This window comes from Gopherus evgoodei, chromosome 2, assembly GCF_007399415.2.
Source record: "Gopherus evgoodei ecotype Sinaloan lineage chromosome 2, rGopEvg1_v1.p, whole genome shotgun sequence".
Lineage (NCBI taxonomy): Eukaryota > Metazoa > Chordata > Testudines > Testudinidae > Gopherus > Gopherus evgoodei.
The window spans coordinates 275,264,734-275,279,469 of record NC_044323.1 but is presented as its reverse complement, the minus strand read 5'-3'; the positions used below and the strand labels follow the sequence as shown (position 1 = coordinate 275,279,469).

At 46.2% G+C, this 14,736-nt stretch overlaps 1 protein-coding gene and 1 long non-coding RNA gene across 7 annotated transcripts in view; one reads left to right on the top strand and one right to left on the bottom strand.

Moving 5' to 3' along the window:
* The window catches only part of ATAD2 (ATPase family AAA domain containing 2), an 87,598-nt gene extending 81,834 nt beyond the window's left edge, over window positions 1–5,764 (top strand). For all 6 annotated transcript variants that reach the window (XM_030553778.1, XM_030553776.1, XM_030553780.1 and 3 more), the window contains 2 exons: window positions 304–432; window positions 5,592–5,764. In XM_030553778.1, the coding sequence (XP_030409638.1) occupies window positions 304–432; window positions 5,592–5,645 (183 nt within the window). In that variant the 3' untranslated portion in view covers window positions 5,646–5,764. The remainder of the gene's footprint in view (window positions 1–303; window positions 433–5,591) is intronic.
* LOC115647089 lies at window positions 547–14,677 on the bottom strand. Its single transcript, XR_003999208.1, has 3 exons — window positions 14,437–14,677; window positions 13,771–13,832; window positions 547–1,217 (listed from the first exon to the last, which is right to left on the bottom strand). It is a non-coding gene; the product is annotated as an uncharacterized LOC115647089 (long non-coding RNA).
* Window positions 14,678–14,736: the final 59 nt, after the last annotated feature.

Below are 14,736 nucleotides of genomic sequence, written 5' to 3'. Positions count from 1 at the left end.
TCTGGGAGAAGAATTAACTTGTAACAGTAATCCCTCACATGACAGTGTTGTGCTATTGCTGGTCTGGCTCAGAATTTTCAGGCTTCCTTTTTCTCTGAAGTATTAAACTATTTTTGCTTAACACTAACAGGCATATCTCAGTTCTTTCTGAAAACTATTCTCTTGTGTATTACTTTTTTGTTAATGATACAAAAGTCCCCCGTTATTTTGCCATTGAAATGTCTTGTCTTTATATATGTTCAGATTGTCAAAAGCCTATGCAGATTTTTAACACAATTTTAAATATATACATTTCCCCCCTAGAAACTGTTAAAGATCGTCACCGAAAAAAGTAGAGACTACAATATATTTCACTTGGAAAAACTTTATGCAATACTCAGTCAATGTATTTATCGACATCGCAAAGACTATGACAAGACCAAATTAATACAGGTAAACATATTTAAATGTTAAATATTAAACCACTCTTTTTTTTTTTAAAATGTTATATAATCAACTGCATTCTACTTTTAAAACTCAGAGTATTCCTGATGTAAAGATTATCTCGTTCCATTTTCACTAATCTCTCCACATCTTAGTAGCCTGTCTGAAATAAATTACTGATCTCGGTCTAATGGACATGTATCCATATCACAAAACCACCATCATATTTGGCACAGTTGTTGGCAGATTCAGCAGACAAAAAAATTGACTGAACAGGGAGACAATCTCACCCACACAACTTTTTTTTTCAAAACATTAAACCACATATGTACTCTTCAGAGCCAGCATTTTGGAACAAAAACTATACAAAAAGGGCCCCATTCTGTTTCCTCTCTTTTAGCCTGCCAGTGCAGGCACAAAATCCAGCTTGTCCCTGTGGAGGATTAATCTTATTTTGCAAGTGTTTTTGTTGTGTAGTGCTTAGGTTTGTGTTCATGAAGGATTCGTCTACTTTTAGACATGGAGCAGAAAGTGGCCTTCTCTTGCTCTTCGAGTGATTGCTCATGTCAATTCCAAATAGATGTGTGCGTGCCACAAGCATGATCGTCAGAAGGTTTTTCCCTAGCGGTATCTGTTGGGTTGGCTGTGGAGCCCCCTGAAGTGGCGGTTTCATGGTCATGTATATAGGTCCCTTCTGACCCGCCACCTCTTCAGTTCCTCCTTACCACCAGTGACAGTTGTTGGGGCAGCTTCTCTTGCATTAGCAGGCGATACCTAGTGGACTGTTTTTCTCCCTGTAAATAGTTTGAAAGTATGGTTAGTAATAACGTTATAATTACTGCTAAGTTTTAGTAGGGGGTCCTCCCTGGATGAGGTGGTAGCAGGCACCTCCACCACACCTGCCCACTATGGACACCAGGGCTCATCAAGGCCTGCTTAGGAGGGTAGCCCAGAACCTGAACTTGCAGGCAGAGGAGGTCTTTGAGGACATGGATTTCATGGTGGATATTTTGTCCCCTGAAGGGCCCTCGAGAGTGGCTCTGCCCCTCATCAAAATTATACAGAATACCACCAAGATGCCTTGGCACACACCCGCCTCTATCCCACCAATGGGGTGGAGCGCAAATACTTTGTGCCATCTAAGGAGTACGAGCACCTCTTTACATCCCCCAACCTGGGGGGAAGAGAGGTGAACCACAAAGAGTTGCAGGGGCAACCGGGACCTACGCCCAAATCCAAGAATGCTAAGAAGCTGGACCTCTTCGGTCAGAAAGTCTACTGTACCCAGGGGCTCTAGATTCGCATAGCAAACGAGCAAGTGGTCCTGAGCTACTATGCTTATAACTCCTGGAGTTATCTGGCCAAATTCCAGGAATTGCTCCCAGCTGACTCCTGCTCTGAGTTTGGAATGATCTTGGAGGAGGGCAAAGTGGTCACCAGCACCTTTCTTCAGGCTGTCCTGGACTCAGCAGACTCGGCCACCCACACCATGGCCACAACCATAGCTATAAGGCGCAGCTATTGGCTTCAGGTTTCAGGGCCCCCACATGAGGTCCAGAACGCAATCCAGGACCTGCCTTTCGACTGCTCTGGCCTCTTAATGGGAACAGACAGACTCAAGGTTTCATAGCCTTAAGGACTTGCGGGTGATCCTCAAGTCTTTGGGGCTGCATAGGCCGGCCCCTCAAAGAAACATTTATGCCCCAACTGCTCCACACTTATACTCTGCCCCTCCTAGACATGAATACAGCAGAAAGCGGGGCAGAAGTAAGTGGAGGAGGAGGGGGTTGGGTGCCTCCTGGCAAGGCCGGGGCTTAGCTAAGCAGCTGTCAAGCACAAAGCCAAACTTGTGAATGTGCACCTGAGGATGGAACACCAATTCAATGCCCGGATCCTACCCTGTCCCTTTTTGAACAATCTATCCCATTTCTACCATGCCTGGGCTCAAATAACCTCAGCATGGTAGAATTGGGATATTCTCTCCAATTCTGTTCCTTTCCACCCTCCCCGTCCCTCTTCAGGGACCCTTCTCACAAGCAACTTCTAGTGCAGGAGGTGCAAATGCACTTACAGCTTGGGGGCGGTAGAGGAGGTTCCTCTGAAGTACAGTGGCAGGGGATTCTACTACTGTTACTCCTTAATCCCCAAGGCCAAGGGTGGGCTCAGGCCCATTTTAGACCACGAAACCTCAACAAATTCATGAAGAAATTGAAGTTCCACATGGTCTCCCTGGCTTCCATCATTCCCTCTCTGAATCTGGGGGCTGGTATGCTGCCCTTGACTTGAAGGACGCGTACATCCAAATCTCCATAATCCCTTCGCACAGACAGTTTCTGCGATTTGTGGTCAGCAGCGCACACACTCAGTTCACGGTCCTCCCCTTGGATGTTCACCAAGTGCACGGCAGTTGTGGCCGCTTTTCTTCAAAAGCGTCAGGTGAAAGTCTTCCCATACCTAGATGACTGGCTCATCAAGGGCTGGTCCTGAGCCCAGGTGAACCTGACATCCAACGTTCCTCAAACTCGGTCTCATCCTCAACGTGGTGAAGTCGACTTTAGCTCCCACTCAGAGAACAGAATTCATAGGGGGCCTCTTGGACTCCACCCAGGCCAAGGGCGTTCCTTCCGGAGTCTAGTTTTCTGGCCATGAGCGCCATCATACAAGGTCTCCACCGGTTCCCCACCACGGCAGCCAGAAATTGCCTAAAATTGCTTGGACATATGGCAGCATGTACTTACATAGTGCAGCATGCAAGGCTGTGGCTACATCCCCTTCAGGCGTAGCTGGCCCAAGTGTACAGGCTGAACCAGGACTATCTAGACAGTCTGGTCACACTGTCTTCTCGGGTCCCTCTGGTAGTGGCTCAATCCACTGGCAGTCTGTGCGGGAGTACCCTTCTCCAAACCTCAGCCGTCGCTGTCTCAGATGCATTGGTACTGGGGTGGGGTGAGTACCTGGGTGACCTCAGAACTCAAGGCCTATGGTCCCAAACAGAATGATCGCTACACATCAAAGTCGGGGAGCTGCGTGCGGTGCGTCTAGCTTGCCAGGCATTTCAGGCCCATCTTCAGAGCAAATGTGTATCAGTGTTGACAGACAACAACCACAGCGATGTTCTATATACACAAACTGGGTGGTGCTTGCTTCTCTCCCCTGTGCCAGGAAGCCCTCAGGTTGTGGGACTTCTGTATTGCACACTCAATACAGTTGGAGGAGTCATATTTGCTGGGTACTCAAAAGGAACTGGCTGATCGCCTCATTGGATCCTTCTGCAGCCACGAATGGTCTCTCCAATCAGACGTCAGCAATATTTTCCTGAGGTGAGGATCTTCCCAAGTATACCTGTTCATGACATGGAGCAACAGGAAGTGCCAGCAGTTCTGCTCCTTCCTGAATCACAGCCCCAGCTTGATCGCGGACGCCGTTCTCATCTCATGGAGAGGTCGCCTGCTGTACACATTCCCACCATTTCCTCTCATCCATAAGGTATTCCTCAAGGTCTGGCAGGACAAGGCATCACTGATTCTCATAGCCCTGGCGTGGCCCCACCAACACTGGTTTTCCATGCTGGTGGACCTCTCGGTGGACACGCCCATAACCTTGCCCATGATTCCAGATCTCATCACACAGGACCATGGCCACCTTCAGCACCACAACCTGGAGTCTCTCCACCTCACCATATGGGAACTCCATGACTAAATTTGTTAGAGCTCCAGTGCTCCAGTTTGGTTAGGGAGGTTATCCTTGGTAGTAGAAAGCTCTCCACTCGTGCCACTTATTTGGCCAAGTGGAAAAGGTTCTCTTTGGTCCTCACAGAAGGGTACTCCTCCGCTGCAGTCCTCAATCCCCTTTATACTGTTCTACTTAAAGTATCCAGGGCTGGCAGTCTCATCAATCAAGGTGCATCTGGCTGCTCTTTCCACTTTCCACCCAGGTGCAGTGGGGCGGTCATTATTTGCTAACACCATGGTTGGACATTTCCTTAAAGGACTAGACAGTTTGTACCTACAGGTGCAGCAACCGGCCCTTCCATGGGACCTTAACCTGGTCCTCTCAAGGCTCAACTACACAGAACATGATTCTCAAACTCTTTCTCATGCAGAGACTTCATGTTCAGCCAGACTTGAGCAGAAATCGCCAGGAGGCATCAAAGGTCCACGTCAGGCAATTCCAACATTGAGACTCTTAGGTGGTCTGAAATCTAGTCTTTAGAGCTAAAATACATGGATGTTTGTCCTAGTGTTTGAGCTGTTCATCTATGAATGGCTCCAGTTGCTCTGCTGATCCTTCTACATCTTCTCTTAAAAGAAAGATTTCTTCCTTCACGCACTGGTCATCCAGATCCGGTCTTCCGCATCTGCTGATCAGAAAGGATCCTCTGTTCTGATTGTGCAACAATGCAGGTGGCTTCCTTGGATCTAAACAATGTCCTGAAATGGATGTCATTCTCAACCCAGAATCCATCCATAGTGATACGTTTCAAGCATGAGAGGGGAACTCATTTAGAACATTGGGCTCAAGGAATGTAGAATGCACAAATCTTTTGAAGTTTAGGGCTGTCAGGGATTGGTTTGTTTTCCTCTAATCCAAAGAAGGAAAGGAAGTGCAGATTGCCCTAGTATTTGGGAAAACGTGGTGGTTGAATAGGCAAGGGGGAAGCTGTGTCTTATTCTTGTCAAGAGGCAGAATGTATGGGAATAATGATACTACCTGAATAGAATAATTCCTTCAGCTCTGGTTATAACTGGTTACTTGCATGGTCGCTGAAGGTATTGCCTCTGCAAATCAATCTTTAATTCTCCATCTTTCCCTTTATTTTGGATATGTAAGGATGTGTCTGAAGCTAGAGAGGAAAAGACAGTTAGGTGGCTTTTTATGCCATTGATTCTAGAATCCTGAATGTGAATGGTCCAGAAAGGACTGTATCTCTCATGTGGCTGGGCACATAACTCTACAGTGTAGATATGCAAAGGCAATACATTTGGAGAAAAACAGTTAACTGGTGAGTAACCTTTTTTCTTTCTTTTTCCTTAGTCATTTTAGCTGAATCTGTCAAATATTTACAATGGTTAGTGGTAAACAATTTTTTTTAAAAAAGATTTGTAAATGTCTAAAATAGGACTTCAAACTATTTACACTCATGCTTGTTGCTTTTTGTTCTCTTTCAGGAAATGAAAAAAGAAATTGCAGTCTTCAAGCAAACTGAAGATGATAATATCTAAAACTGATTTCTACTTTTCTAATCTTTTACTTTAATTTTATGTTCCTTTGTTACCTGTGCATAGTTCAATATCAGAGCGCATATCCATGTATAAAGATATTAAAATATATTGAGACAAGATCAAGTAAAGTCTTTAAATTGCTTCTATCTAATTGTGGGGTTTTTTGTGCTACCTTTAGTATGATAAATAGTAAACTGGAAGAGCAGGAGAGCTTTTGGTCTATTGATCAGTCTGCCCAGCAGTCCCCTCCCACATGAGTTCACTCAAAGAGCTGCATAAGTCAGTTAAGATATACTGTACAATTTTGATGACAACAAACCTGAAAAAAATACAAAGTAATGTATTTAAAATTGTAAAAAATATTTGATTATATAACTAAGGAGTTGTGTAATTCACAAGCAGAAAGGGGCAGTCGCAGATTTGCTTGCAAATTGATGTAGCACAGATGTTAACTATTCAGCCTTAATGTGTTGGGTTTTGGGGTTTGATTTTTTTGTTAGTTTTTTTTTTGTGAGGGGGGGGTTCACCCTACAAAATATAGATCAATATTTTTTGGTGCTGTTACTGTATTAAAAGTTGGATCATTAGTTGATTTTTCTGTATTCTAACCATGGGATATTTTGATATTACAATCTCAGTTCTTTGAGACTGAAAACATAAGCGTGTGATTCATTCACAGTTTAGAATAACTATTTCATTCAAACAATTTAGCACTCATACATCAATTAATACTGTGGCAATGGGCAGACATGACTGGGGGGAGCACGTATGTGGTGTGTCCAGTTCCTTTTACTCTTCACTCCTTGCCTTATCTTGACTCCCTACATAGGCAGCTGCTGTCACAGATGTTGACAGGACTGGCATATCTGGTTCACTGATGAAGTCTGGTTTATTAAGGTGAGAATTTTTTTTAAAGTCTCCAATAAGTATACCAAAAGTGCAAATAACATATGTGAAAACCAATTTAAGAGGAGCAAAAAGTTGGAAGATTAAAGTTCTGTGAAGCTTTGGAATAATGTTATGCTTCAAAAATAGCCGTTTCTGTTGCACAACTTTCTTCATTGCAAATGGGTAATTCCTCTCCTGAGTGGAATTCAGAGGTGGTACAGAGTTACTACAGGCTCCAAGACTAACCTACGCCCTTCAAATCAGGCCATTAGAATTTTTTCCTCCCACAGTGAAACAAGTTGGTAGTTTAGTTTCTCCCAGCTACTTTGTTTTATAACTTTAATTTTATTTATTTTCATGCAGTAGTGAATGCATTTCAATTTCTAGCTTTGCTCTCCCTTTCCTGATGTGAGGAATCACCAGGTCATTGAGGCGCTAACCATCTGGTTCCTCTTGTACAGCACATCCCGTGTGGGCTCCCTCTGTCTCCCACCACAGCAACAGAAAAGTCCTTCAAGTATCAAGTCAAAAAATAACTGTAGGTGGTTCTTCAGGAGCCTTAGAGGGAGAGGGTGAGCTATGGGCTGCTGCCACAAACTGCTGACCCTTTCTCTATCAGAATGAGGTTTTGTGTTAGACAAGCATTGCTGAGGCTTTGACATCCCTCTCCCCTCTGCTTGAAGCTCAAGCAGGAACATGCAGATTCTCTAGCACTCAAATAAGTGGCAGCCAGCTTGGGATGCTACCTCTCTTCTGTAAACAACCAAAGGAAGTATCATATACATAGCATCCAAAAAATAGCCTGCATGACTCTCCTAGGGCAGGAAGCCAGTGGTTTGCAAGGAACTCAATTTTAATTTAATGCCTGAAAAACAGTGTTGTGTTTGTTTTTTGTTTATTAGATGCAAGGTTTCCTGCGCATGCTTCCTTTGAGATCTAAATAGAGATTTCTGGATAAAACCAAATATTAAAAGCATTACATAAAACCAAAAAAAAATTCCTAGGTTTTGAAAAGGATTTCTTTTTCCAAAGAGCCTGTAGGCCACATAAAGTGAAGACACCCCCCAGAAATTTCAAAGCCTCAACTATTGCCATTTCCTATACTTAGGCCTGGTCTACACTCTAAAGTTGGCTCAACGTAAGTAGCCTTGCATCAGCCTACTTTTGCACTAAAGTTTCTCTCTGGACAGCGTAAGCACCCCATGATGGTGACACAGTAAAACCACCTTCCCTAATGACATAGAGCTATGGTTGACCTACTGAGGTCAACTGTGTGTGAATGCAGACAGTGCATGACCTGTGTTGTCCCTGTAGCAGTCCCACAATGCCCCCGTTCCCTGTGACAGTGACCACTCTGGTCACAATTTTAAACTCCATTGCCCAGGGGTCACGGAGACTGGAAGCCATTTCCCCAAGTCCCCTTCATATTTTTTAAATCCTTTTTCCTGATTTTTTTTTTCCACCTTGTTGAATGTACCTAGGAGCTCTCCTTTGTTATGTGCAAATGACCATGTACAGCAAGCTTCAGAGTTTCAGTAAAACAGTCTAATATTTATAAATGCTCAATTACTAACAGCACCCAAAGCTTCAGGCCCAGAGAACAGTCCAGCACAGAACACTAGTGAGGTGACTGTTAAAGGTGCTCTTTCAAAGCCTTCGTCACCTGCATAGCTCCATATCAGGTTCTTTTGCAATGGCCCTTGTCTGGCTGCTCAAAGCCATTCCACCGCCACCCTAGCAGCAGCTTTCTCCCTTTGCATGACTGATGTTGCATCCTGTGTAATAAGCAGCTATAACCACTGGGATGTTTTTCTCACAGAGATCCAATCTTGTGAGTAAATGTTGACCACGTTCCTTTAGTCTTCCAAAACCACATTCATTGGTCATTCTGCATGTGCTAAGCTGGTAGCTGACTCTTCCCTTGATGCTGTCGAGGTAGCCAGTGTACAACTTCATGGGGAAGAGGTAGGCTAGGTCCCCCAGAATCACTGTTGGTATTGAAATACCAGTGGTAATCTGCCAGTCAGGAAAGAATGTCCTGCTTTCAACTTTCTGAACAGCCCTTTGTTCTTCGAGTGCTTGCTCATATCGATTCCAATTAGGTGTGTGCGCACTGCATGCATGATTGTTGCGAGGGTAAAAAGCTTCCGACAATCAGTGGGTTGGCTGAGGCGCCCCCTGGAGTGGCGCCCTTATGGCACCGGATATATGCTTCTGCCGACCCAGCGCCCCCTCAGGTCCTTCTTACTGCCCGTGACAATTGTTGGAACTGTGGAGCGTGGCATAACTGATCTCCACTCCCTAGTTCTTTACACCTTTCTCCAACCGCCTCTCTTATTTCCTCCTATTGCTTCCTAATCCCCAAGGCAAAGGGCGGGGCTACAGCCCATTTTGGACCTCTGTGGACTCAACAAATTCGTGGTAAAGATGAAGTTCTGTATGGTTTCCCTGGGGACCATTATTCCTTCCCTGGAGACTGATACATCGCCCTCGACATGAAGGATGCATACTTCCACATAGCGATTTACCCACCACACAGGCATTTTCTCTGCTTTGTGGTCAACCAACAACACTTCCAATTTACTGTACTTCCCTTCAGCCTGTCCACGGCACCAAGGGTCTTTACAAAGTGCATGGCTGTCGTAGCTGCCTCCCTCCCTCGACATCGGATCCAGGTGTTTCCGTACCTTGACGACTGGCTCATTCGGGGTCGCACCGAGCTCCAGGTACAATCTCATGTTCGGTTCACCATGAGCCTGTTCAGACACCTGGGCCTGCTGCTCAATGCTGAAAAGTCCACTTTGCAGCCGACTCAAAGAATAGACTTCATCAGAGCTGTCCTAGATTCAAATGTCGCCTGTACATGCCTTCCAGAAGCCGCTTCCAGGCCATGGCAGCAATTATCCTCAGCCTCCAGAACTTCCCAACCTCCACAGCTCACATGCGTCTCGATCTTTTGGGCCACATGGCGTCATGCACCTTCATGACCAAACATGCCCGACTACGCCTCCATCCTCTCCAGGCCTGGCTCGCATCAGTCTACCATCCAGGCCGGCACGATTTGGACACAAGATGTCCGGCAGTACCGTGAGCACTATCGTCCCTGGCTTGGTGGCTGAACCCCAACTTAGTATGCACCACAGCCCTCCCTGGTCCTGACCACAGACATGTCATCTGTGGGTTGGGATGCTCACCTCAAGAACCTTCGTATACAAGGCCTTGGTCCTCTCAAGAGAGAACCCTACACATCAATGTATGGGAACTAAGAGCAGTTTGCCTGGCGTGTCAGGTTTTCCGTGAGCACCTTAAGGGCTGTTGTGTCACGGTCCTCATGAACAATACAACGGCCATGCTTTACATCAACAAGCAAGGGAGAGCGCGATTGTCCCCCCTCTTTCGGGAGGCCATCAAATTGTGGGAGTTCTGCATAGCCCACTCGATCCACTTGGTGGGGTTTGTTTCTCCCAGGAGTCCAGAACACCTTGGCGGATCACCTCAGCAGATTCTTCCTGGCTCATGAGTGGTCGATTTTGCCCAGACGTTATCGGTTCTGTTTTCCAGAGGTGAGGATTTCCCCACGTCGACCTCTTCACCTCTCATGAGAATCGGTGTTCTGTTCTCTTCAGGGGCGCTCCCAGGGCTCCCTGTTGGACGCCTTCCTGATACCATGGAAGGACCATCTGTTTTACGCCTTTTCTCCATTCCCATTAGTCCACAAGGTCCTTCTCCAATTGCGAATGGACAAGGCCTGCTTAATACTAATTGCCCCAGCATGGCCCAAGCAGCATTGGTACACCACTCTCCTCAACCTGTCACTGACTGCACCAATTCCTCTTCTGCTGTGGCCAGACGTGATCACCCAGGAGCACAGCTGACTGTCATCTGGACCTACAATCCCTCCATCTCACAGTATGGATCCTGCATGGCTAACTTGATCTGAACTCCATTGCTCCCGCTCGATGCATCACGTTCTCTTGGGTAGCAGAAAGCCCTCTACTAGGACCACTTATCTGGCCAAATGGAAGTGCTTCTCCTGCTGGTGTGCTCTGAGCAATACTGCCCCTCTGGAGGCATCAGTACCTACCATCTTAGACTATCTCTTGTCCTGTAAACATCAGGGCCTAGCAGTTTCATCCATCAGAGTACACCTAGCAGCAATTTCAGCCATCCACATGGGCAAAAATGGGCGCTTGGTCTTCTCCAATCCTATGGTCAGCAGGTTCCTCAAAGGACTAGAACGTTGTACCCGCACATTCGGCATCTGGCCCCTATGTGGTACCTCAATCTGGTCCTATCCAGGCTCACAGGTGCGCCATTCGAGCCAACGGCCACTTGCTCGCTTTTGTACCTTTCCTGGAAAACAGCTTTCCTTGTCGCCATTACCTTGGCGAGACGTGTCGGAGCTTCGAGCCCTCACTTCGGACCCACCATATATGGTGTTTCATAAGGACAAGGTACAGCTGTGACCACACCCCACCTTCATTCCTAAGGTGGTGTCTGCCTTCCATGTCAATCAAGACATCTTCCTTCCGGTCTTCTATCCAAAGCCGCACGCTTCTTGACAGGAACAACAGCTGCATTCACTAGACATTCGCAGGGCCCTCACCTTTTACATCGAGCAAACAAAACCTTTCAGAAAGATGACCCAGCTGTTTATGGCAGTGGCAGACCAGATGAAGGACCTCCCAGTCTCCACGCAGCGTATCTCGTCCTGGATTACATCATGCATCCAGGCATGCTATCACTTGGCTGGCACCCTGGCTACACACCTTACTGCCCACTCAACTCGGGCTCAAGCTTCGTTCTCTGCCTTCCTGGCTCATGTGCCCATACAAGAGATCTGTAGGGCAGCAACTTGGTCTTCAGTCCATACCTTCGCTTCCCACTGTGCGATAGTGCAGCGGTCCAGGGGTGATGCTGCATTTGGTTCAGTGGTCCTGCACTCTGTGATATCTCTCTGACCCCACTGCCTAAGTAAGGCTTGGAAGTCATCTAATTAGAATCGATATGAGCAAGCACTCGAAGAAGAAAAGATGGTTACTCACCTTTGTAATTGTTCTTCAAGATGTGTTGCTCATATCCATTCCAAACCTGCCATCCTTCCCCTCTGTCGAAGTAGCCAGCAAGAAGGAACTGAGGGGGCGTTGGGTCGACAGAGGCACGGCCACTCCAGGGGGCGTCTCAGCCGACCCACCAAGTGTTGCTAGGGTAAAAATCTTCCAACAATCTTGCACGCGGCACACGCTCACCTAATTGGAATGGATATGAGCAACACATCTCGAAGAACAATTACAAAGGTGAGTAACCATCTTTTCTTAAACATACGAGTTTCATCCATCTTCCCTGACCAGTCCACACTGATATCAGTGAATTGTCCCCAATCCACCAACCCTTGCATAACCATGGAAAAGTAGCCCTTTCTGTAGATGTGCTCTGTGGCAAAGTGGGCTGATGCCGAAGTAGGTATATGGGTGCTGTCAGTCCCCCTACCACACATTGGGAACCCCATTGCTACAATCCATCCACTATGTCCTTGCACACCGCCTGTCTACATATTTGCATGACAATGGCCCCCAACTGTGGATTTTCAAACTGTAAAATGATTTCCCACTGACAAATAGCAGTCCGGCGTTGCAAGTTTCCAGCATGTGATCACCATTCCTCTGTCAATGCTGCTCTTATTCTGGTGTCCTTGCACTGGAAGGCTGGTGCAAGCTCAGAACACAGATCCAGGAATATGGCCTTCCACATTGGAAAGTTCCTGTCATCCCAAACATGACTGATGGGATCACAACATAATGCAGTGCTCATTTCTGAAACCCACAAGTGGTGCACCACCATCAGCAAGTGCTCCATGAACGCCACCAATAGCATTGTATTATTTTCGCTTTGTCCCTTAGCAAGCTGTAGAAATTGGCATGCCTCTGTTGTTGTTGTATTTCCTGCAAGTCTGTAAATATAAGAGAATTGTGCATTCTGTATTTGCAACATTCATGATGATAGTGCAGATCTCTGTTGGCTCCTCACTTCTGTCAGAGATGGCAGAGACCAAAAAGGGTTGTGTGGATTTTGTGAATTTTTTTTTTAAGGCACAGTAATTAATATATGGGTAGTATTATGGGATGGAGAAAGCTGCATTCTGGGAACTTGACCCCTTACTCCCTGATGTTCCTGGGCAAGTCCATTTCTATCCCAAAAGGTACTATGCAGCAGTGCATGGCTTACTGGGATAACTACCCATGGTGCATCAACTTTGTATTGACCCAAGCATTCCTAGTGAATGCTTGCAGTGCTGAAGAAAGCACTTATAAAAGCATGGGTGGCTCTAGGTATTTTGCTGCCCCAAGCACGGCAGGCAGGCTGCCTTTTGGCGGCTTGCCTGCGGGAGGTCCTCAGTCCCGCAGTTTCAGCGGTGCGCCTGCAGGAGGTCTGCTGAAGCCATGGGACCAGCGGACCCTCTGCAGGCATGCCGCCCTCCCAGCGACCGGCAGAGCGCCCCTCATGGCTTGCTGCCCCAGCCATGCGGTTGGAGCGCTGGTACATGGAGCTGCCCCTGTATAAAAGCGTTCATAAAATTTTGGCAGCCGTCTGCTGACATAACTGACAACCAAAGATTGTAGGGTAAACATGGCCTTAGTAAGGAAAACCTACTTGGTGGTAAGTAAGTGGCTTATCATTTAGGGATATATCCTTGCTTTGAATATTACAGGCCTCAGGTTCATACTGTGGTAAAACTTGGATGTAATGGGCGGTGGGGGATGGCTCCTACCTCAAGAGGCTACAAGAAAGCTGTGTTAAACAAATCAGTAGCAACCAGTCAGAATAACCAGATATTCTGTGCATCCAAATGCACAGGTCTGAGGATGTTTGGAGAAACATCAGAGAAGTTAGTAGTGGAGAATACAAAGAGACCTCATCCCTCACTGTCAAAACCAGCATAGCAATCTGTTGGTCTCTCTCAACATCAATGGTATTCAAGAAGGGACTAATCACTTAACAAAAAAAAATCTGGAGCTGCATCTCCAAGGAAATCTTGATGCATTTTCTTCTCAAACACACACAATCCTCAATATGACCAGACAAAATGAGTGTCTGTCAGAGCTTATAATTCCTGTGCAAGACTGCCTTTTTTTCTACCCACTGCACCCAAAGTCTTAAATGGCTGTTAAAAGGTAGCAAGGCTTAGATTGCAAGTAACGAATCTAAAGCTGTTCATGGACAAGATCACACTCAGTACCTGTTCAGAGAAACGCTCTCTGGCTGAGTCCTGGAGCCTCCAGCAACAATACTGGTTCACCTCTGAATTCCATAGTTGACAGGCATTTCCCATTTGTGATGAATTAGGAAAGAAGGTGAAAAAGAAAATTATCACTCACCTCATTCTGAGAAAGATTGAACCAATTTTTCTGAAATGTTAACAAAAAAATTTGTCTGAGGCAGATGCCTGGCATGTGACATTTCTGCCCAACCAGCTGAAATGTGGTAAAGTTATAAGTAACTGAGACCAGTCTTACAATGGAAAGTGATAAGTAACATTCACTATAGTTGTTGCTCCAGCTCCACTGGTAAAGAAACAAAAAGAGCACAGATCCATTCTTTTTCCTCCTTGGAGGTCACCTTTAAGAGCAGTGCCCACTCTTTTCAGTGTTTCCAACACAGAAAAAAAAAATGTTTGAAACCCAGACATTGCAGCACCCTGCTAATGTGTAAACTGGAAAATGAAACTATCTAATTGGCTTGATTGCATTTATTCATTTCACACACTTACAAACAGTGAAAAGGAAATTTAGACAAAATCGTAGTAATCTGCTTATTTAGTTAACACAACTACATTGTAACCTGAGAAGAGCTAGGAGAGAGAGACAGCCTTGGGACAGGATAGGCTTTGCCTCTTGGGTCTTACCTTAGCAGCTCCGTTGGTGAGAGAGCTGTTGTGGAAGTCGTCCACGTGAGCACTAGCCTCCTTGTCCAATCTCTTCCCCTGATCCCGATGGCTGGAATGGAACCTTACTGGGACCAATCACCGGGCAGCCCTCTGTTGTGCCAGCTTTATAAATGGTGGCAGATACCACTCCCCAGCTTCACACGCAGGGGAGAGGAGATTGTATCGCTGTTGGAGCAGCTCCTCCCCTCCCTGCTGCTCCTGATCTCTGCATGCTTGTATTATTGGGTGAGTGAGTGAGAGAGAGAGACACTGCCTATT